General features: G+C 43.5%; 1 protein-coding gene across 2 annotated transcripts in view; it reads right to left on the bottom strand.

The window, feature by feature from the left end:
- Positions 1-16,147, bottom strand: part of LOC120945270 (protein Wnt-7a) — an 88,910-nt gene extending 72,763 nt beyond the window's left edge. Inside the window, exon 1 of one of the 2 annotated variants that reach the window (XM_040359314.1) lies at positions 15,763-16,147. In XM_040359314.1, coding sequence (XP_040215248.1) covers positions 15,763-15,818 — 56 coding nt within the window. In that variant the 5' untranslated portion in view covers positions 15,819-16,147. Of the gene's footprint in view, positions 1-15,178 lie in introns of both variants that reach the window. The other variant, XM_040359313.1, reaches the window with a different exon arrangement.
- Between the last annotated feature and the right edge of the window lie 9,516 nt (positions 16,148-25,663).

Genomic DNA, 25,663 nt, shown 5'->3' with positions numbered 1-25,663 from the left:
ACCCCTACAGTGCCACCTAGTGGTTAACCCCTTCACTGCCAGTGTAATTTTCACAGTAAACAGTGCATTTTTATAGCACTGATCGCTGTAAAAATTACAATGGTCCCAAAAATGTGTCAAAAGTGTCCGATGTGTCCGCCATAATGTCGCAGTCACGATAAAAATGTCCCCTATTTTGTAAACGCTATAACTTTTGCGCAAACCAATCAATAAACGCTTATTGCAAATTTTTACCAAAAATATGTAGAAGAATACGGCCTAAACTGAGGAAAAAAATAAATGTATATATTTTTGGGGGATATTTATTATAGCAAAAAGTAAAAAATATTGAATTTTTTTCAAAATTGTCGCTCTATTTTTGTTTATAGCACAAAAAATAAAAACCACAGAGGTGATCAAATACCACCAAAAAAAAAGCTCTATTTGTGGTGAAAAAGGGACGTCAATTTTGTTTGGGAGCCACGTCGCATGACCGCGCAATTGTCAGTTAAATCGACGCAGTGCCGAATCGCATTAAGTGGTCAGGTCTTTAGGCTGCATAATGGTCCGGGGCTAAAGCTGTTAAAAAAAGAAAGTGTTCAAAAATGCAGATCCTGACGTTTTGAATACTTTTAAGTGCAGAGGAGGGGTTTGGGGCCTTATAGACCCCCGATCCCTCCATAAAGAGTACCTGTCACTGCCTATTACTGTCAGGCCTCGTACACACGACCGAGTTTCTCGGCAAAAACCAGCAAGAAACTTGCTGGGAGATATTTTTTTGCAGAGGAAACCGGTCGTGTGTACATTTTCGTCGAGGAAACTGTCGAGAAACTCGACGAGCCAAAAAGAGAGCATGTTCTCTATTTCCTTGACTGGAATGGAGAAAATTGGCTTGTCGAGTTCCTCGACAGCCTAACAAGGAACTTGACGAGGAAAACGATGTGTTTCGCCCATCGAGTTCCTCGGTCGTGTGTACGAGGCTTCACAAGGGATGTTTACATTCCTTGTGGCAGCAATAACAGTGATTAACCAGTTCCCGACCCCCGCATGTACATATACGTCCACAATATGGCACGTACAGGCACATGGGCGTACACGTACGTCCTCGCCTATTAGCGGGTGGGGGGTCCGATCGGGACCCCCCCCGCTACATGCGGAGGTCGGGTCCGCTCGGGGAGCGATCCGGGACCACGGCGCGGCTATTTGTTTATAGCCGCTCCGTCGCGATCGCTCCCCGGAGCTGAAGAACGGGGAGAGCCGTGTGTAAACACGGCTTCCCCGTCCTTCACTATGGCGGCGCATCGATCGCGTCATTCCCTTTATAGGGAAGACACGATCGATGACGTCATTCCTACAGCCACACCCCCAAACAGTTGTAAACACACACTAGGTGCACCCTAACTCCTACAGCGCCACCTGTGGTTAACTCCCAAACTGCAACTGTCATTTTCACAATAAAGAATGCAATTTAAATGCATTTTTTGCTGTGAAAATGACAATGGTCCCAAAAATGTGTCAAAATTGTCCGAAGTGTCCGCCATAATGTCGCAGTCACGAAAAAAATTGCTGATCGCCGCCATTAGTAGTAAAATAAAAATAAAAAATAAAAATGCAATAAAACTATCCCCTATTTTGTAAACACTATAAATTTTGCGCAAACCAATCGATAAACGCTTATTGCGATTTTTTTTACTAAAAATAGGTAGAAGAATACGTATCGGCCTAAACTGAGGAAAAAAAATGTTTTTATATATGTTTTTGGGGGATATTTATTACAGCAAAAAGTAAAAAATATTGCTTTTTTTTCAAAATTGTCGCTCTATTTTTGTTTATAGCGCAAAAACTAAAAACCGCAGATGTGATCAAATACCACCAAAAGAAAGCTCTATTTGTGGGGAAAAAAGGACGCCAATTTTGTTTGGGAGCCACGTCGCACGACCGCGCAATTGTCTGTTAAAGCGACGCAGTCCCGAACTGTAAAAACACCTTGGGTCTTTAGGCTGCATATTGGTCCGGGGCTTAAGTGGTTAAAAAACTTTTTTTTTTTAAATGTACAGAAAATCAGCACATAATATCAGCTATCGGCCTGAGAGGTGGCCGAAATATCGGTATCGACTGTATATCGGTTGATCCCTAGTTTGCATGTTGCTCCCCCAACTGCACTTCTAAATGAAGCCTTAAAGCCTCGTTGATGAAACCGGCAGGATTGGCTATCCCAGCTGTAATAATAAGTAGGGATCTCCTTTCTTCTCGTCCAGTTCCTCCCTGTTTTATGTATTGCTTGGTTAACCTATTGTCTCCTGCTTTGAGAGACTAAACAATGACAAGTTCATTCAGCTGCACATGTAGATCTGAAGACATTCCCTTCCAAAGGACACCGCGGGATTTGTGTGCGGTAACGTCTGGTATCAAACATCTTCTCCCTCTCCAAAAGTAGCTCTTGTAATCACAAATGACGCTGGGAGGAAGGATTGTGTAAATTTCACGGACAGCTCAACCTCGCCTTTTCCCTATCAGTTTGTGTGTGTTTTTGTGATTTTTTTTTTTTCTTGCTATAATTATAACACCGATAAAAAGCCGGTGTCTTGTGCCAAATCCTGACATTACTTCCTGACTCATAAATCAAAGAGCGCTCAGTACAAGCGTACAATAACACACAGGGCTATAGTGGAAGCGGTGCAGGGCGATCAAGCTGCCACACTGATTCTCAAGTGTGGAAGGAAAAAGTTATTACTAGTTATCTATCGTGCTACTGTCTTCCAGCTCTAGATCCAGCGTTCAGGCTGTAATACTAAGGGCCGGTGAACACCGTACCACCACATTACAAAATGTCTGCACATAGTCCCAATGTTATAAGTAAGGTTTGCACTGTTTACAGCATAATTTCCAAAATATGACCTCTCCGGTCTACAGCGTTGTAAGGTGTATGGAATTGCATAACACGTTACAATGCGCATTGAAAATCGCTATATATATATTGCAGCCTAATCATCAACATATGGGCACTAAGGCCTCTTTTCACATAGGAGTCTACAAGGGGGATTAAAGCAGGTGGCTGAGCCACGTTATACTGCCTCCTCACCGCCTGTCAAACACCTCTGAAATTAGGTACCGTATATACTCGAGTATAAGCCAAGTTTTTCAACACATTTTTTTGTGCTAAAAATGCCCCCCTTGGCTTATACTTGAGTCACCTTTTTGCGCCTAATTTCCCGGACTTTGGGGACCCGGTATCAGCCGACCGTAGGTCCCCTGAACCCCAAACTTGCCACACATGTAGCCCCAGTTCTCCTCTACAAGTGTGCAAAGTTTGCTGTCTGGGATTTTTCAAAGTCGGGCACCCCTTCCATAGACTCCCATGTTAAACGGTAATTTCTCTGGTAACTTTGGGGACCTATATACTCCCATGTTAAACGTAAGTCTAGTCATGGACACAGTAAGGCATGGGCACAGTGAGGCATGGACACAGTATTGCATGGGCACAGTGAGGCATGGACACAGTGAGGCATAGTGAGGCACAGTGAGGCATGCAGATGGACACCCTAGACTTCTACTCGAGTCAATACGTTTTCCCATTTTTTTTGTGGTAAAATTAGGTGCCTTGGCTTATATTCGAGTCGGCTTATACTCGAGTATATATATACGGTAATTGACAGGTGGTGAAAAGGCAGTATAACATCCCCTGCAGATCAATTAAAGATCGAGGATCACTAGGACTAAGCTAATACTCTTGCCTTGCATTGCTGAAGGCTTGGGTCGCAATGCCAACTGCAGACACTGTATCTGGAGTTTGTATTTTTTCTCTCATGCTTTCATGGGTTGCATACAGGTTCCCTAGTTTCCATTCAAAATCCCAAAGAACATTAAAGTGGAACCTTACTCAAAAGTGGAAGTTCTTCTTGTTTGCATTTTTTGGGACCTGTGAAGTGTCCCAGAAGGCTGTGGGGGAAGGAGGTACCAGGTACCCACTCCCTCAAAAGGTGCCAAATGTGGCTGCAAGGGGGTGGGGGGCAGACAAGCTTTTGGGTGGAGCTTCGCTTTATATTAGCACTTGAAATGCTGGGGTTCCTAGATTCAATGCCTACTTATCTGCATTAAGTTTGTATGTTCTCAACTTACACAAGTTAGTTTCCTCCCATAATCCAAAACGCAATAAGAATACCTAAAGCCAAAACATAGAGTACTGAACTATTGGAACCCTGTCAGGTTTTTATTCCTGTGTCCTCACTAAAGACAGGTATTTGCACCCACTTCCTGCCACACAGTCTCGGGCAGACTGCGGGCATTACGTCACGTCCCCCCCCCCCCCGTTGTGTGCTGGGAACACTCGGCTCCCAGTACACAGCGGGAGCCAATCAGCAGGCGCAGCGCAACTCGCGCATGCGCCGTAGGGAACCGGGCAGTGAAGCCGGAGCGCTTCACTTCCTGGTTCCCTCACCGAGGATGGCGGGAGGAGCAGCAGAGTGACAAGCGATTGCTCGTCCTCTGCTGCGGACGGCGCTGGACTCCAGGACAGGTAAGTGTCCTAATATTAAAAGTCAGCAGCTGCAGTATTTGTAGCTGCTGGCTTTTAATATTTTTTTTAGCGGACATCCTCTTTAAGTTGTAAATCACATATTCACTTTGATACGGTTGAATTTGTTTCACTACACTTCATTATATAGAACTCTTTTTATAGGAGTTCCTGTTATAGGCGCTGCACTTTTATTTACCTAGTCTGTTACAATTATCCTTTTGTTGTGTTGGCTGCCCACTAGAGATAGTTTAGGGAAGCGCAGTATTTACTTTTTATTTTACATCATTCAGACAGGAATGTTGCTCAGGACAGAGCTTGACAGGAGGGAGAGGAGGCACTATGTGCGCCACATTACTATTCTCTTTGGAAAGGTGGCAACCCTACGGCATACACCAATCTTTACAACTCCAAAATTGCACATTACAAAAGCAGGAGCAAGAGCCAAAGGTCTTGGGAGGACATTGGGAATCCAGCATACTCTGGGAGTCATACTTTGCCACATAGCATGACAGCCATATAGTGAGCCTCTATTTGCCTGTAGACCTCAGTATACGTATTGATATATGATATCAAAAGCAATACAGCTTTACATTGACCCAAACAAAAATGCCTGAGCTTGAATACACATGCAAAAAAAAACAAAAAACTTGCATGACTCCCTTGCAAAAACTCCCATTAATGACTTTTACCTATAGGTAAGCTTATAGTAAGGCTTACCTATAGGTACTGTAAATATCTCCAAAACATGCACGGGTTAGGAGATATTTACTTTTTAAGCAGCCGGTGACACCGGAGCATGCGCATATCGTGCCGTTCCCTCAGAGGCCTGTGCCATGAGCGGCGGCTCCCTTGGCCACTCACACAGCCGAAGTCTGGGAACCCAGAAGGAAGACCGGGTGAAGATGGAAGCAGTCTCCTGGAGGGCTTTGTCTTCAGGTACCACTTAAGCCCCGGACCATTTTGTTGCTAAATGACCGGGCCACTTTTTGCGATTCGGCACTGCGTCGCTTTAACTGACAATTGCGCGGTCCTGCGACGTGGCTCCCAAACAAAACTGACGTCCTTTTATTCCCACAAATAGAGCTTTCTTTTGGGTTTCTCTGCGGTTTTTATTTGATGCGCTATAAACAAAAATATTTTTTTTAAAAATGCAATATTTTTTTATTTTTTGCGATAATAAATATCCCCAAAAACATATAAAAAAACGTTTTTCCTCAGTTTAGGCCGATACGTATTCTATTACATATTTTTGGTCCAAAAAAAAATTGCAATAAGTTATAAGATAGTTTTATAGCATTTTTATTAATATTGTTTTTTACTAGTAATGGCGGCGATCTGCACTTTTGTATTGTGACTGTGACATTATGGCGGACACATCGGACACTTTTGACACATTTTTGGGACCATTGTCATTTTTACAGCGAGCAGTGCTATAAAAATGCACTGATTACTGTGAAAATTACAATGGCAGGGAAGGGGTTAACCACTAGGTGGCGCTGTAGGGGTTAAGTGTTCCCTAAGGAGTGATTCTTACTGTAGGGAGGTGTGGCTTGCTGTGACACGTCACTGATCATGTTCTTGATGACAGGGAACATGATCAGTGACAGTGTCACTAGGCAGAACGGGGAGATGTTGTGTTTACACTAACATCTCCCCGTTCTATCTCTCCGTGAGACGATCGCGGGTATGCCTGCGGCGATCGAGTCCGTAGGACCCGCGGGCGCGCTCACGGAGATCGCGGCAGGCGCACGCCCGCAACAACCGCTTCTTAAAGGGGACGTACAGGTACGTCCTTTTCCCTGCCCGTGCCATGCTGCAGACAGATATATCTGTGCGGCGGTCGGCAATTAGTTAAAGAAAGGAAAAAATTTAAAAATGGCCACAAAAGAAACGCTTGAAAAAATGCCTGATAAAAGCTCAGCTCAGATGTGCATGGGGACTGAGGCCTCGTACACACGACCGAGAAACTTGTCGTAAAAGAAACATCGTTTTCCTTGACGAGTTCCTTGTCAGGTTTGTCGAAAATCTTGTCAAGCTTTCTTTGCATACACACTGTCAAGACAAAATCTTGTCATACTCAAACGCGGTGACATACAACACGTACGACGGCACTATAAAGGGGAAGTTTGATTCCACTTGCGCCACCCTTGGGGCTGCATTTACTAATCTCATGTTACTGCGTGTTAAGTAAAAGTTTGGTGAGAGACGATTTGCACTTTTCAGTCTGTTACAGCGTGACGAATGTGCTATCTCTATTACGAACCCTACTTTTACCGAAGGTGCGCTCCCGTCTCATACTTTATTCTGAGCATGCGCGGGTTTCTAAGCATACACACGAACGTGTTTTTCGTCGTAAACCAGCCTGACGAGGAACACGACGAGGAAATTGAGACTCCCGACGAGAAAAAAGAGAACTTGTTCCACGACAGTTTTCTCGACGAAAAACATACACACGGCCGTTTTCCTCGGCAAAAAAGCTCTGTCACCAAGTTTCTTGATGGATTTTGTCGAGGAAAACGGTTGTGTGTACGAGGCCTCAGAGGAGATTTCTCCTAATTTTGACGAGAATGTATTCTATGTATCTTTATATCTCACTACCATTTTTAGGAATTGCTTGTCTCAGTCACCAAGCCCCACACAGACTACTTTGCCTTCCGGACAGGTATGGTATCTTATCTACCTTCAGACAGACAAATGCCAGCACAGTGAAATTACTGTCTTGAGTCTGTTGAGAACCTCAGTAGTGCCTCAAAGTGGCTCTTATATGAGGACTTGTTCACAAAAGCATTTTCCTTCATTCTCCAGCCAGCATGCTTCTACTTGCCCAAAGCCATTATTTTAAACTAGCAAAGCTCTCAGTTGTCCCTCCTTTGAAGACACTGTCCCTCTTCTGGAACCAAGTCCCTCTAATCCTTTTTCATCCTTCAGGCCTCATGCACACTGAACGTTTTTTGGACGTTTTTACAGCAGCTGTTTTTGGCAGTAGACGTTTTTTTTCTACAGTTAATTAAACTCTTCATCATGTTATCCTATGTGCAGGGCCGGATTCCTCACAAGGCCACCAAGGCCAGGCCTTGGGGCGGCAGTGGGTGCAGGGGCGGCACGCTCCCCTCCCTCTGTCCTCCGGCGCTCGGATGTCACGGAGTTGGGTCTGTGTCTGTGTGCAAGGTCCCGCCCCCCTAGACCAGCTTGTGTGATAGTAGATTGAATCACTGTTCCGCCTATCACACAAGCTGTTCTAGGGTGGCGGGACCTTGCACACAGACACAGACCCAGCTCCGTGACTTCTGAGCGCCGGAGGACAGAGGGAGGAAAGCGCTGAGTGTTATCCATCCAGGAAATGGTGAGGCTGCCTGCATTCATGGGCACAGAGGCTGCATTCATGGACACCGGCTGCATTCATGGGCACAGAGGCTGCAATCAGTGGGCATAGAGGCTGCAATCAGTCGGCACAGAGGCTGCATTCATAGGCACAGAGGCTGCATTCATGGGCACATAGGCTGCATTCATAGGCACAGAGGCTGCAATCAGTGGGCACAGAGGCTGCATTCAAGGGCACAGAGCCTGCAATTAGTGGGCACAGTTATTTTCAGTGTTCTCATGTGTGGAAATATGTTTTTAATTGATCTATTGTAGCAGTCATCGATAAAGGACGAGAATTGTGGTGTGTGTGTGTGTGTGCGTGGGGGGGGGGGGCATCATTGAAGGACCCTGCCTTGGGGCTGCAAAGGGAGTAAATCCGAGCTTGCCTATGTGTCCATGCACATGTAGGTTGTTATTAGCAGTTTTGGGCACTGGCGTTTTTGAGCAGTAAAAAAAACCCAAAACTAGTGGGTGCTGAGAGATGTTTTTCAGCTGTAAAAACGCTTTAACGCTGACAAACGCTGATAAACGTCGATAAATGCAGAAAAACGCTCAAATACTTCACTCGCCAGCATTTTTTTGCGTTTTTGATCCATTGAAAAAAAAAAAAATATATATATATATATATTTTCTTCAACAAAAAAACGCTAATGCGGAAAAACGCAAATAAACTCTAATAAACGCTAAAAAACGCTATTGAAAAAACGTTGAAAAAAGTTGAAAAAATCACTGCAAAGCTACTGGCGTTTTTATAACGTTATTTTAACATCCAGTATGCATGGGGCCTCAATGTCCCTCTGTTAGGCCCCATGTACACTGCTGCTGGTAAACAGGCATTCAGAGGCAGATGGACACTTTTTTCAGCTGCCCCTGAACTCATCCAATGTAAGCTTAGCTTAGTTTAATGTTGTTTTTAGGCAGTTGCGTTAAGAGGCTCCCCCCCCCCCCCCCGATGTCCATGAGAGCCTTGCCTCTCTGTGGACTTGCACTCCTGATTGGCTTTTGGCAGCAGTGGAAGCTATTGTTTAGTCTTTGCTCAGTTACTTTCTGTTTTGGGGTGACTACTGTCTCCCAATTGTGCTTCTGTGTTGTCACCCTGAAACAAAACAAATTGGAGTTTTTGGAACCCAACAGGGTGCCCTCATCAATGCAAACTGACACTGCCTTGATGAAGGAACCCTGCAAGAATCAAATACATTGCATTGATTTTGTGACTTCAACCATGCACCAATAAAGGATTGCCATTCTTCATGGAAATACATGTGTTGGTGACACATCTTAAAAATAGTGTTGTCTATTAATCGCTACAGCACCCTATACACAAGATCAAATACTGCTATAGAGTGCAGTGGAGATATCTTTATGACGTGACCCATCATGGTCCACCATTGTGAATATTGGGAGTAATGATGTCCAGCTGATGATGGAGTGAGTACATGTATATAAGAAGGGACAGGAATGGGACATGTAGTTCCATGAAAGTGCCACTTGTAGTTACCCAAGTTAGCAGAAACCGGCCAAGATTCAAACCATGTATGGGCAGGCTGAATATACCTGTGTTAATCGATCAGTCAATTTGGGCACAACCAGCCTGTCGGATTTTGCATGCAATTATTGCCAGCGGCTGTTATAGCCGCTAGCAATAATCAATGTGTTCTCTCAGAACTCTGAGAACACAATGGCTCTGCAGGAGGGATTCCCCTGTCAACACTGTCTGTGGTTGCAGGAAAGAAAATCGCTCCGTCTATGACCAGCCTTAGTGCTGACAGCAGAGGCAGCAAGTGAAAGCCCAGACACCTCCAGTGTATCTAAACAAAGGTCTGGAAATGTCCTGATGTGACCTGTGACTAATTTCCTTTATTGATCCAGGAGGTTGATTAATCAATGTCATAACAATAATCAGTGCCATGCCAGTATCCAGTGCCATGTCAATAAGCAATGTCATGGCAGTAATCAGTGCCATGTCAATAAAAAGTGCCAAGTCAATAATCAGTGCCATGTTAGTAATCAGTGGCATGTCAGTATCCAGTGCAATGTCAATAAGCAATGTCATGGCAGTAATCAGTGCCATGTCAATAAAAAGTGCCAAGTCAATAATCAGTGCCATGTTAGTAATCAGTGGCATGTCAGTAAGCAGTGCCATGTCAATAATCAATCCCATGTCAGTAAGCAGTGCCCAAGCAATAAATAATGCCATGTCAGTAATCAGTGCCATGTCAGTAATCAGTGCCATGTCAATAATCAGTGGCAAATCAATAATCAGTGCCATGTCAGTAACTAGTGACATGTCAATAATCAGTGCCATGTCAGTAGTCAGTGCCATGTCAGTAGTCAGTGCCATGTCAATAATCAGTGCCATGTCAGTAGTCAGTGCCATGTCAGTAGTCAGTGCCATGTCAATAATCAGTGCCATGTCAATAATTAGTGGCATGTCAATAATCAGTGCCATGTCAGTAGTCAGTGCCATGTCAATAATCAGTGCCATGTCCGTAATCAGTGCCATGTCAATAATCAATGCCATGTCAGTAATCAGTGCTATGTCAGTAATCAATGCCAAATCAATAATCAGTGGCATGTCAATAATCAGTGCCATGTCAGTAGTCAGTGCCCTGTCAGTAGTCAGTGGCATGTCAGTACTCAGTGGCATGTCAATAATCAGTGCCATGTCAGTAGTCAGTGCCCTGTCAGTAGTCAGTGCAATGTCAGTAGTCAGTGGCATGTCAGTACTCAGTGGCATGTCAATAATCAGTGCCATGCCATTGTTTGTCAAAGTGAATACTGGATATTACTTTCAGTGACTGCACTCTCCAGACAAACAGTGACACGGGACAGTAAAATCATTATCGTTATCAATACAATTGATTAGCCATTGTGTCTCTTGTGCCTGCAGAGACTCTTTAATTACACATTATGCCCATTGGGAAAACACTATTGTTTACCACTGTGCACAGTGTTTGCTCATTCATATTGTTTTCATCAGTTAGATGTCTAAAAAACCTATTGATTGCTCAGATCTATGTATTCATTTTCAAAAGTGGAAAAAGTATAGAAAAATCTAAAGTGGTCAAAAAAGACCTAAATGGTTGTAACAGTTGATAATCGCTGGATTAGAATAGTATATCAAAACAAATGTTTCATCAAACGATTGATGAAATGGTGGTGAAAAAGTATCAATAACTAAGATTCAGAACTTGGATTGGTCAGTGTATGGCCAACATAAGCTCAGCACACACATTACAATCTGACTGTGCAATCTACTATAGACCTACCAACAACTATGTAGTGTAAGATCTTGCCTGATTGGATACAGATTCATTGGATAGTTTAGGCAGGTCCCTTATATTACATAGTTTGCGTAAATCGAACACACACGCATCAATAAATCATCTATTTATTTTCTGATCGATGTATCCCAATAAGAACAATCAATCTATGGTGGTCAACCTATGGGACCATTATAACACATATGAGAAGGCGTGCTTCGATCATTTGTAGGAAGATACGATCTTAGTGCATTGCTTTGGCAAACCTAGGATGCACATTGATAAATCATTGATTTTTTTCCGATAGATATATTCTGAGATGGACAATCAATCTATTGTCATCAATTCATTCAATCCTTATAAAGCAAACAGGAAGGTGGGTGTCGATCAGATCAATTGGATAGTTTAGGCAGGTCCTCATATTACATACTGTAGGTTTGGGAAGTCTAAGTCATGCATAAAAACGATTGATCTATAGTCATCAATTCATTCATTCATTATAAAACATTTGTTGGGAGATACGATCTTAAGTAATTGGTTGCATCTGTACTTTGACATCGTTTTGGCAAACCTAGCACATGCCTTGGTAAATCATCAATGTATTTTCCTATCAATCCCAATATGTGCAATCGATCTATATTCATCAACCCATTTGACTGTTATAACACAAAACGAGAAGGCAGGTTACGATCATTCATTAAAAGATGCAATCTTAATTAGTCCATTGTATCCGCAATTTCTCCTACAATCTCCTAAATAGATGTGGTGCAGCTGATAGTAGCGGAATCAATCAATAAGGTTTGTACCCTTGCGATCGTTTAAATCTGATCTATATCAAGTCTTGCTTGGTTGTAAGGGAAGTTATGGTTATTTCATTGCCTATTGATTTAATTGGATAATAAATTCGGTCATTATTAACATTATCATCTTTATTTTTGCATAATAAAATCAATCTATAGATGTCAACCACACATAAAAGAAGGCGGGTTACTGTCATTTGTTGGAAGATACGATCTTAAATATTTAAAGTGCATCTGCAATTTCATGTACAATATCCTAATTAGATGTAGTGCAGCTGATAGATGCGCAATCAATCAATAACTTTCCACCCTGATTGATCGACTCACTTTGATTGAATCTGATCTATATCAGGGCTTGTTCGATCGTAGGGGAAGTTACGGTTATTTCATTATTTTGATTGGATAATAAAATCGGTCATTATTATCACTGGATAATAAAATGGATCATTATTATTATTAGTATCCCTGGATATTAAAATCAGTCATTATTATCATTATTATCACTGGATAATGCAATCGATCTATAGATGTCAACTCATTTGACCATTATAACACATAAAAGAAGACAGGCTACGATCATTTGGTGGAAGATACGATCTTAAGTTATTTGATCGCATCTGCAATTTCATGTACAATATTCAAATTAGATGTAGTGCGGCTGATAGATGCAGAATCAATCAATAACTTTCCACCCTGGTTGATCGACTCACTTTGATAGAATCTGATCTATATCAAGGCTTGCTCTATTGTAGCGGAAGTTACAGTTATTTCAATTGGATAATAAAATCAGTCATTATTATCATTATTATCATTATTATCACTGAATAATAAAATTGGTCATTATTATCATATTATCACTGGATAATGAAATCCATAGATGTCAACCCATTTAAACCATTATAACACATAAAAGAAGACAGGCTACGATCATTTGGTGGAAGATACGATCTTTAGTAATTGATCCCATCTGCAATTTCATGTACAATCAGATGTAGTGCAACTAACTGATAGATGCAGAATCAATCAATAACTCTCCACCCTGGTTGATCGACTCACTTTGATCGAATCTGATCTATATCAAGGCTTGCTCGATCAAGGGAATTTATGGTTATTTCATTATTTCGATTGGATAATAAAATCGGTGATTATTATCACTGGATAAAAAATTGGTTATTATTATCATATTATCACTGGAGAATGAAATCGATCTATAGATGTCCATCCATTTGACCATTATAACACATAAAAGATGACAGGCTACAATCATTTGGTGGAAGATACGATCTTAAGTAATCGATCGTATCTGCAATTTCATGTACAATCAGATGTAGCGCAACTATAATGAATTAGATCTATAGATGTCCACCCATTTGACCATTATAACACATAAAAGAAGACAGGCTACGATCATTTAGTGGAAGATACGATCTTAAGTAATCGATTGTATGGGCAATTTCATGTAACATCAGATGTAGTGCAACTAATAGAGGTGGAATCAATCAATAACTTACTACAATGGCTGCCCGGCTCACTTTGATCGAATCTGATCTATACCAAAGTCTTTCTCGATCGCAAGGGACGTTATTCGATTGTTCATCGATTTGATCTGAGAATAAAATCGGTATGTATCTAACATAAAGTCGATTTTACGGTCAGATTGTAACGTGTATGGTGAGCTTTAGGTCCTCTGTGTATGGAATTACAGGTAACGTTTATGGTGAGCTTTAGGTCCTATACCATAGGAATACTCTTCTATGTGTATGGAGTTACAGGTAATGTGTATGGTGGGCTTTACGTCCTATACCATAGGAATACTCTTCTGTGTGTATGGAGTTACAGGTAACGTGTATGGTGGGCTTTACGTCCTATACTATAGGAATACTCTTCTATGTGTATGGAGTTACAGGTAACGTGTATGGTGGGCTTTACGTCCTATACCATAGGAATACTCTTCTATGTGTATGGAGTTACAGGTAATGTGTATGGTGAGCTTTACGTCCTATACCATAGGAATACTCTTCTATGTGTATGGAGTTACAGGTAATGTGTATGGTGAGCTTTACGTCCTATACCATAGGAATACTCTTCTGTGTGTATGGAGTTACAGGTAACGTGTATGGTGGGCTTTACGTCCTATACTATAGGAATACTCTTCTATGTGTATGGAGTTACAGGTAACGTGTATGGTGGGCTTTACGTCCTATACTATAGGAATACTCTTCTATGTGTATGGAGTTACAGGTAACGTGTATGGTGAGCTTTACGTCCTATACCATAGGAATACTCTTCTGTGTGTATGGAGTTACAGGTAACGTGTATGGTGGGCTTTACGTCCTATACCATAGGAATACTCTTCTATGTGTATGGAGTTACAGGTAATGTGTATGGTGAGCTTTACGTCCTATACCATAGGAATACTCTTCTATGTGTATGGAGTTACAGGTAATGTGTATGGTGAGCTTTACGTCCTATACCATAGGAATACTCTTCTGTGTGTATGGAGTTACAGGTAACGTGTATGGTGGGCTTTACGTCCTATACTATAGGAATACTCTTCTATGTGTATGGAGTTACAGGTAACGTGTATGGTGGGCTTTACGTCCTATACCATAGGAATACTCTTCTATGTGTATGGAGTTACAGGTAACGTGTATGGTGGGCTTTACGTCCTATACCATAGGAATACTCTTCTATGTGTATGGAGTTACAGGTAATGTGTATGGTGGGCTTTACGTCCTATACCATAGGAATACTCTTCTATGTGTATGGAGTTACAGGTAATGTGTATGGTGGGCTTTACGTCCTATACCATAGGTATACTATTCTGTGTGTATGGAATTACAGGTAATGTGTATGGTAAGCTTTAGGTTCTATACTATAGGTATACTTCTCTGTGTACGGAAATAAAGGTAATGTGTATGGTAAGCTTTAGGTCCTATACTATAGGTATACTTCTCTGTGTACGGAAATAAAGGTAATGTGTATGGTGAGCTTTAGGTCCTATACCATAGGTATATTTCTCTGTGCATGGAATTCCAGGTACACCCAATACACAGTCTATGGTGTATGAGCATCAATGGACTTATCACCTCCTCACACCCTGGACCTCCCAAACTAACTTCAATCCAGTCCCAAAACTTCTCCCATGCTCCAGCCAGGATGAATGAATGAAGTTGGGTACCAGCACTGAGTACAGACGACAGCTCCTGGTCAGCGATCAATGCCCGGCGGTCATCCTTCGCTGTCATCCTACTTACCCAATCTTAATATAGACAATCCCCAGACTGAGAAAGATATGAAAAATCCAACGTCTCGTCTTCTTGTTCATATTCCTGGATTAGGCAGGGGGGATCCAAAGCGCTGAGAGCCGACAGTCTTGGGGGGGGCGGGGAGGAGGGGGGGGAGAACAGGAGATCCAGGTCAAAGCATCAAAAAAGCAAAGCACACCAAAAAAAAAAACAACCAAAAGCCCTTTTGGTGAAGAGATGAGACAGTGAGTGTTTGTAAATCCCAAGGGACTAGAGCCAGGTCCGGTCAGTGTGGGCAGCCTCTTCCCCCCCCCCTCCCCCCCAACCCCCCCCAAAAAAACGTCTCCTCCTTTACTCGGGGCTAGCTGAGGATTTTGTATGCCAGTCACACGTGGAGTTGGGTGATGCAGCCAGCGTGCAAAGCTCACCCTTTAGTGATCGCTCTTCACCATCATCCAGTGCATGTCTCCTTTTTTTTTTAAGTGTCGTCTCCCACTGAAGTGTGAATTTTGCAGCGGCGGGGAGAACAAAAAATAAATAAATCAAAAAACAAAAAAAAAGCAAAAAAAATTAAAAATCCGCAGGACGTTCACCTGTTTCCTGAAGCTGGAGGTTTGCAGCCGACGTCGGCGGAGAGAGTGGATTTCATGGTGAAGAGCCAGCAGTCTCTTCATGTGATAATCAACAGGTAGACAGCTTGGCCGGTGTCTGGTGAATACCTGAAGTTGGAACACTGGGATCCTGTTTCACGGCGTGCATTCCTCTTGTGTTGTGAATCTTCCAGCTCAGGCTGTCTGTCAGGCGATCCTTTAGCAGGGTGTGTAGTATTCCTCTACTGTAGTATGGACAATGCTGCAGGGGGCTGGTTATATCTGTTTACCACTCATATCGCAGCCCCTCCTTCTCCACTTAGGCTTCTGATCGTTCCTTTTTTCTTTTTTTTACGGCAGATTCTTCCTAAAGTTATGCCAGGCGTATGAAACATATTGTTCCCTGCCGGGCTTTGACAGCTCCCTCCTCCTTTTTTTTTTTTTAAAGTCAGTGACAAGCTAGCAGATGAAGACGTCTCCTCTGTCCTGTACCCTCCACTGGATGGAAACCGACAAAGAGCATCCACCGGAGTCACACCATTGTCTCACTTTTCTCATCGCTTGCCTTAAAGTGTAACTCTAGCCCAAAACCTTTCTGAAGAATAAAACGGGTTGCAAGCAACATAAGATGATGATTTACTAAAGGCACCCTGGCTGATCTGCTGACTTTGATTGAATCTGATCTATAGCAAGTATTGCTCAATTGCAAGGGAAGTTATGGTTATTTGGTGGTTTATTGTTACAACTGGATAATTGGTCATCATTATCATCAATGGATAATAACATTGGGCCAGATTCACAAAGGGGATACGACGGCGTATCTCCTGATACGCCGTCGTATCTCTGTTTCTATCAATGCGACTGATTCATAGAATCAGTTACGCATAGATATCCATAAGATCCGACAGGTGTAATTGTTTTACACTGTCGGATCTTAGGATGCAGTACCGCGGCCGCCGCTGGGGGGAGTTTGCGTCGTAAACCAGCGTCAGGTATGCAAATTAGGAGTTACGGCGATCCACAACGGATTTTCGCGTTCGCTACGTCGCCGCTAGTCTAGTTTCCCGTCGCAAATTAAGTCGTCGTTTTGGGTGCCCTAACTTTAGTCAGCAATCGTATTGCTGTCTAAAGTATGGCCGTCGTTCCCGCGTCGAAATTTAAAAATTAACGTCGTTTGCGTAACACGTCCGGGAATACGGAAGTACGCTACGCGCGTCGCCGTTCGAAAAAATGACGTCACGGCGCGCAAAGCACGACGGGAATTGCAAAACGGAGCATGCGCAGTAGGTCCGGCGCGGGAGCGCGCCTAATTTAAATGGCACACGCCCATTTGAATTGGCCCGCCTTGCGCCGGAGGCTGCCGGCGTAGTTTTTATCGCAAGTGCTTTGTGAATCAGGCACTTGCGATGAAAACTTGCGGCGGTGTAACGTATCTACGATACGTTACGTATCTACGATACGTTACGCCGCCGCGATTCTACGTGAATCTGGCCCATTGATTTTCATCGCAAGTGCTTTGTGAATCAGGCACTTGCGATGAAAACTTGCGGCGGTGTAACGTATCTACAAAACGTTACGCCGCCGCGATTCTACGTGAATCTGGTCCATTGATCTTTAGATAAATAGTATATAGAGCAAATGCTAAGATATCATTATTTGTTCAATAGCACCTACACCCCTATGAAAGAGAAAAATATTTATGGGAGCCCCCGTAACCGGGGAAAAGGACTTGGGGTTTTAGAGGTGATTATTGAAAAATTAACATTATCAAATAAAAAGAAAAACTATTCTTAAAAAAATCTGTGTTTTTATTCATGAATAACATGATATTAGCATTAAAAAATAAGGAAAGAAAATACAACACAGTGCACTCCTTTGAAGTCACAAGCTTGCAGTCCTACATGTTTCGCCTGGTTTAGGCTTCTTCAGGGACGCAGGGACTTTAATTAATTTACAATGAATACAAAAGGTTTATAAATACACATGTAAGGCTGCATTCACACCTGAGCGTAGCGTTTTGCCGCGATTTTGCTGAGTTTTTACCGCATTTTGCGGAATTTTTTACCACGATTTTTGCGGCGTTTTTTACCGCGTTTGGTTGCGAATTTGGACAGGTCTAGGGTCACCAATGTTAAAAACAGAAAAACGCCCAAATCTGCCTAAAAAAAAGTCCCAGAACTTGTTTGAGCTTCAGGCGTTTTTGAACTTCTGGCTTCAGGCGTTTTGGAGTGGAGATGTGAACCATCTCCATAGAGAATAATAGATTTTTTCCCCTCCAGCGTTTTGTAGCTTCAGGCATCAAGCTACAAAACGCCCAGGTGTGAATGGGGTCTTAAGAATTTGTTAGTAAATACTAATATACTAATTATAAAAACAGTACATTTAAATATCAACTGAGCTACTACTTTCCTATAGGCATAGACAAATACCTCAAGGGTTACGATCATTTGTTGGAAGATGCTATCATAAGGAAGTTAATCCGTTTGCAATTACATGTACAATAATTTAATTAGATGTAGTGCAGCTGATAGATTCAGAATCAATCATGAACTTTCAACCCTGCTTTGATCAAATCTATATCAAGGCTTGCTCGATTGCAGGGGAAGTTAGGGTTATTTCATTATTTCAATTGGATAATAAAATCGGTCATTATGATCATTATTATTACTGGATAATAAAATCGGCCATCATTATCACTGGGTAATACAATTGGTTATCATTATCATTATCAATGGATAATAACAATTGATCAATAAATGTCAATCCATTTGACCATTATAATACATACAAGAAGGCGGGTTACGATCATTTGTTGGAAGATACGATCGTAAGGAATTTAATCCGTTTGCAATTTCATGTACAATATTCTAATTAGATGTATTGCCGCTGATAGATGCAGATTCAATCATTAACTTTCCACCCTGGTTAATCGACTCACTTTGATCAAATCTGATCTATATCAAGGCTTGCTCGATTGTAGGGGAAGTTAGGGTTACCATATTTATTCGAGTATAACGCGCACCCCTAATTTTCGATTAAAAATCGGTATAAAATCATTGTAATTGCCAAAAATCATTTATTGTATGTCCAGCCATGTCCCCCGTATGTCCAGCCATGTCCCCCGTATGTCCAGCCATGTCCCCCGTATGTCCAGCCATGTCCCCCGTATGTCCAGCCATGTCCCCTGTATGTCCAGCCATGTCCCCTGTATGTCCAGCCATGTCCCCCGTATGTCCAGCCATGTCCCCCGTATGTCCAGCCATGTCCCCTGTATGTCCAGCCATGTCCCCCGTATGTCCAGCCATGTCCCCTGTATGTCCAGCCATGTCCCCCGTATGTCCAGCCATGTCCCCCGTATGTCCAGCCATGTCCCCCGTATGTCCAGCCATGTCCCCCGTATGTCCAGCCATGTCCCCTGTATGTCCAGCCATGTCCCCCGTATGTGCAGCCATGTCCCCTGTATATGCAGCCACCTACTGTTAATCACCGTGGCGCGGGAACATTACAGACAGCGTTCGTTTGAACAGCTGTTTTCCCTGCCGCGCATAGACACTCCCCCTTGCTCGCGATTGGACAGATCCGTCCAAGGGGGAGTGTCTATGCGCGGCGGGGAAAACAGCTATTCAAACGAAAGCTGTCTGTAATGTTCCCCGCGCCGCGGGGATTAACGTTGTAGCGGCGTTGGTGGCGGCGGCGGGGGGAGGGGGGAAGTATTCTAGTATCGGCGGTATTAGCGGGAGTACGAGTACTCCCGCTAATACTCGGTATCGGTCCCGCCACTGTCATCCCACCCCAGTCCTTGTGTATAACGCGCACCCAAAACTTTGATTTTTTTGGGGTATAACATTTTGCGCGTTATACTCGAATAAATACGGTATTTCATTATTTCAATTGGATAATAAAATCAGTCATTATTATAACTGGGTAATACAATCGGTTATTATTATCAATGGATAATAAATATTGATCCATAGATGTCAATCTATTTGACCATTATAATACATACAAGAAGGCGGGTTACGATCATTTGTTGGAAGATACGATCGTAAGGAATTTGATCCGTTTGCAATTTCATGAACAATTTTCTAATTAGATGTAGTGCGGCTGATAGATGCAGAATCAATTAATAACTTTCAAACCCTGGTTGATCGACTCACATTGATCGAATTTGATCTATATCAAGTCTTGCTCGATTGCAGGGGAAGTTAGGGTTATTTAAATTGGATAATAAAATCGATCATTATTATCATTATTACCACTGGATAATAAAATCGGTCATTATTATTATTATCAATGGGTAATACAATTGGTTATCATTATCATTATCAATGGATAATAACAATTGATCCATAGATGTCCATCCATTTGACCATTATAATACATACAAGAAGGTGAGTGACGATCATTTGTTGGAAGATACTATCTTAAAGAGGAGTTCCGCTTAATTCCCTCTGTTTTCACCTAGTGATCTGGCCAGTAATACACCTCCTATATTAGATGCCTACACTCTAGATCAGGGGTACTGAATTAAAATTCACCGGGGTCCAGTCGGAAGAAAATTCTTCCAGCGGAGGTCCGAATGCCAAATTGGTGCTATGACGCCACATGATATCCTCCACTTGACAACCTCCCATCACAGCGCCCCACCACCACCACACACATGCACACACCTTTATGACCAACACACATCGCACTTTTTTTTCTTTCAACTTTATTGAAATGTAAAAATACCTTTTATTAATTTCTATGCACCACAATTCAATTGCGGTGCATAGAAACAGAATGCATTTTGCAACACACTGCTCAGTACGCAGGGGCGCTGTTGCAGTGTGAACAGGACACATAGAAAACAATTGTTTTCTATTGCCCTTGCAGAGACTGACGCATCACAGACCCCCCCCCCCCCCCATCACAGACTGACCGCCCAAATCACAGACCCCTCATTACAGCCTAATCCCCCCTCCATCACAGACTGACCTATCACAGACTGACCTGACCCATCACAGACTGACCTGACCCATCACAGACTGACTCCCCCATCACAAACTGGTCCTGACCCATAACAGACTTACCCCCAAATCACAGACCCCCTATCACAGACTGACCCCCCCAAATCACAAACTGGTCCTGACCTATCACAGGATGACCCCCCCCCCCATCACAAACCCCCATCACAGACGGGTCCTGACACATCAGACTCCCCATCACAGACCTCCCCTCCCCTGTCCTGTCCTGTCCTGTCCTACATTGCATTGCACTCCCCCCTCCCCACAGAACCCTACCTTAATCACACAGGAAATGAAGCATGGCCGCTCTGGACAATGGGCGGGACTTTGCCCATTAAAAGTGAGTGATTTATTGCTGGGACCGCCCCCGCTGCCTAGCAACCAATCACCCACTTTTTAACTTAAAAAGTCCCGCCCTTTGTCCAGAGCAGTCGCGCTCCGCTCCGTGTCCTGTGTGATTAAGACAGGCAGTGTGGGGAGGGGGGAGTGCAGCGAGGGGGGAGTGCAGCGATGTGAGAGAAGGCACGGACCTGCCGCACCTGCCTGCGGGCGAGCGAGCCGGTGACAGAGGACACACGGGAAACTACTTGGCGGGGCTGCGGTCCAGATAGAATGGCCACTGGGGCCGGAACCGGACCGCGGTCCGCCATTTAGTGATGCCCGCTCTAGATGAAGGTGCAACAGAGACACCTTTGGACAGCAGCATTGTCAGTCTGGGGAAGAGGGAGTGCTAAGCCAGCCATACATGTAGACAAATGTTGATCATTGTATGGGCAGGCTGGTTGTACAGACAGTTCTGTTCCTTCAGCCCCGCTCAGCGAGCGCCCCCAGCTACAGCCAGCAGTGCTGATCAGTGTATTCTGATGGCGGGGAAGTCGCTCTGCTGTCAGAATACAATAACTCAGCAGGGAGGATCCCCCCATCCACATTCAGTGTGTGGATGGAGGATTCAAGTGATTTTTTTTTTTTACTCAACTTGCTGGTTGAATGAAAAAAAAAAAGTCTCATCTATGGGCTGTTTTAGATGCACTAGCAGATTGTAAACACACTAAAAAAGTTAAAGCTGAACTCCAGCTAACGCTTTTTAAGCAGTTAAAGCAAACAGTTGTTTCCTTTTGGGATAAAGATTTTACCTGAATAAATAAAAGCTGATCCTTGTAAGTACCTCTGTCAGCGGTAAATGGTTTGTTCCAACCCTCTAACTGCTACATCTTCAGGATCACTGGGTGAAAATAAAAGAAAGAAAGTTTCAAAAAGAAAACCAAATCTAAAGCCGCCCATAGACAGTTCAAATTTCCACTTGCTTATCAGATTTTCCTTAATTTCTTGCCCTATACACACAATGGGAAGGGAGGGGAACTCTCCCCAGCATGTCAGATTTTTAGGATGCGATTACTGCCAGTTTCTAGCAATAATCACTGTGTCACTGTGTTCTTCCAGCAGGGATGGCTCCCCGCACCCCCCCCCCCCCCACCCCCCACCAGGGGAACACAATGGGAGGGATTCCCCCATCAAAACTGCCTGACGATTTTCTTTTCTGCAACTCGTGGTTCATCTATGGCCGGCTAAAGAGTTGGTAAACTGCAATACAATAAATCTTTGCTTTTGGGTAAATACCACTTTTTTTCAATAACGAGTAGATTACCACCGCTGGATTTTTTTAATTTTTTTTTTTATTAATAAAGACCTTTTTTCTACGGTGTGTGTGTTTTTTCCAACTATTTACACTTCCTTCGTGAAATGGTAGGGGTACAATGTACCCCATTACCAATTCACATAGGGGGGGGGCCAGGATCTGGGGGTCCCCTTTGTTAAAAGGGTCTTCCAGATTCTGATAAGCCCCCAGCCCGCAGACCCCCACAACCACCGGGCAAGGGTTGTGGGGATGAGGCCCTTCTCCCCATCAACATGGGGACATCCTCCCCATGTTGAGGGCATGTGGCCTGGTACGGTTCAGGAGAGGGGGGGGCCGCACTCTGTCCCCTCCTCTTTTCTGCGGCTGGCCAGGTTAACGTGCTCGGATAAGGGGTCTGGTGTGAATTTTTGGGGGAACTCCACGCCATTTTTTTTTTTAATTTGGGGTGGAGTTCCCCTTAAAATCCACACCAGACCTGAAGGGTCTGGAATGGATATTTGGGGGGAACCCCACGTCATTTTTTTTTTAAATTGACGGCGGGGTTCCCCTTAACCACTTCCCGATGGCCGTACGACTTTATACGGCCGCAGGGTGGTTCTACTTCTCTGAGCCGCCGTGTTTTTACGGCCTCCGCTCCTCCTGGCCACTGGTGGGCGCGCATCACTGGGATGCCGATGCGCGTGCCTGGCGGCCGCGATGTCTGCCAGGCTCCCGCGAACGTTGGTTACAGAGAGAAGGACATGGATCTGTGTGTGTAAACACACAGATCCATGTCCTGTCAGGGAGAGAGGAGACTGATCTGTGTCTCTTGTACATAGGGACACAGATCGGTCACCTCCCCCAGTCACCCCCCTTCCACCACAGTTAGTAACACTATATAGGGTACACATTTAACCCCTCCCTCACCCCCTAGTGTTAACCCCTAAACCAGTCGTGTGTATATTTTCGTCTAGGAAACTGTCGAGAAACTCGACAAGCCAAAAAGAAAGCATGTTCTCTATTTCCTTGACGGGAATGGAGAAAATTGGCTTGTCGAGTTTCTCGGCGGTTTCACAAGGAACTCGATGAGCAAAACGATGTGTTTCGCCCGTCGAGTTTCTCGGTCGTGTGTACGAGGCTTTAGGCTAGTGCATGAGATATGTAAATAACCTGTCATTCACAGCAAGGGGGAAGAACAGACAAAAGTTTTCTCCTGTTTGTCTGTTTATCTCACTGAAAAAATAAAAGAGGATTGCTCAGAGCTGGATTAACTTTGTGTGGCAAGACTGGGCACAGATGATAGGAAATGTTATACTGTACATTGTGACAGCAAAAAAATAAATAAAACATTTCGGGTTTACATCCACTTTAATGACCAGGCCATTTTTTGCGATACGACACTGCATTACTTTAACTGATAATTGCAAAGCTGTACCCAAATAAAATATATGTCCTTTTTTTCCCACAAAAACTGTTTTCTTTTGGAATATTTGAAAACCTCTGCGCTTTTTATTTTTTGTGCTGTAAACGAAAAAAGGCAGACAGTTAAAAAATAAAAAATAAATTACTTTCCGCTAGAATACATATCCAAAAAATCTATATGTATATATAAAAAAAATGTATTCATTAGTTTAGGTCAATATGTATTCTTCTATATATTTTTGGTAAAAAAAAAAAAAATTGCAATAAGCGTACATTGGTTTGCACAAAATCTGTAGCGTGTTCAAAACAGAGCATAGATTTACGGACTTATTTATTTTTTATTGTTTTTACTGGTAATGGCGACGATCTGTGATTTTTAGTGGGACTGCGACATTGCGGCAGATACCCCAAGTGTGACTTTTTGGGGACCAGTGACATTATTACAGTGATCAGTGCTAAAAAAATGCACTGATCAATATATAAATGACACTGGCAGGGAAAGGGGTAAACACTAGGGGGCAATCAAGGGCATAACTGTGTTCCCTGGGGGTGTTCTAACTGTGAGGGCGCTGGGCTCACTGGGAAAACACACAGATCGCTGTTCCTGATCACTAGGAGCAGCAGATCTCCATGTTGTCCCCTGTCAGGACGGGGATCTGTCTTGTTTACATAGGCAGATCCCAATTCTGCCTCTCTGTGCAGTGATCACAGGTGGCCAGCTGACATCAAGTCCACCGGACCCATGCGCACGCTCCCGCTCCACACTATCTCATGCATGGTACGTACAGGTACGTCTCTTTGTGCAGCCGAGCCGCCTTGCAGCAGTAATCTGCAGAAGGCGGTCAGCAAGTGGTTAAATACACTAACAAATTGAACTCAAACTCCAGCTCACACTTTATAAGCGGTTACAGCAGTTGTTCTTTTTTCTTTTGGGATAAAGGTTTTACATAAATAAATAAAAGCTGGTCATTGCAAGCACCCCTGTTGGTGTTACATGGTTTATCTTGTCCCTTTAAACTGATACATCTGGAAGAGAGCTTGTTCTTTTGAACAACAACAGACTTACTGACTGGATCACGAGATGAAAATATAAGGGAAAAAAGCCTAAAAAAGAAAACGAATGCAGCCAACACATCTAAGGATTGGTAAACTACAATATAATAAATGTTTGATTTTGGGTTTAATACTGCTTTAACATGTTACAGCTCATCTCAAGGCGAATATTACCCCCCGCCCCTCCCTCTCATCCTCCCAGCCCATCTGTTATTGTTTTACCACTAACCTTGTGAAGATATATTCCCCTATGTCTCTTCTCTTAGTTCCTCAGGGGGACAGCTAACCCAGCACTGGGGATCCAGACAGTCTACTTGCTCTTGCACTGACTTTATCACTGGATCATCATCTTCTGGATCCTGAGAGTACCCCACTGCTGGACAGCCAATAGGAACCGTCTACTTGAAGGCTCCTGTAAACAGAAGAATAAAGAGGAATTGGGACTGAAGTGTCACATTCAGGTAGTACCGTATTTATCGGCATACACCCGCGCCGGTGTATAGCGCGCACCCCAACCTGAGAAGAGAAGTTTAGGGAAAAAATTACTTTTTGGATGCTCAGCCTTGTCGGTGTTCGTCTGCTGTCTTGCGTCCATCAGCGGCCTTATCCGGCGTCTGTCTGCGGCCTTGCGCGGGGTCCGTCCAGCCTTTACTGTGTCCGTCGCGTCCGTCTGCCGGGGGTTGCAGCGTTGAATTTGGCGCCACGGTCGAGCTGTGCAGAGCCGGATTTCCGGTGTGTTCGGCTCCTCTCGCGTGGCCGCGGGCAGAGCCGAGCCTAGCCCAGTGCGTAGTACACTCGGCTCGGGCTT

The sequence above is a fragment of the Rana temporaria genome, chromosome 7, assembly GCF_905171775.1.
Source record: "Rana temporaria chromosome 7, aRanTem1.1, whole genome shotgun sequence".
NCBI classification, from domain to species: Eukaryota; Metazoa; Chordata; class Amphibia; order Anura; family Ranidae; genus Rana; species Rana temporaria.
This window is presented reverse-complemented; position numbering and strand designations above follow the sequence as displayed.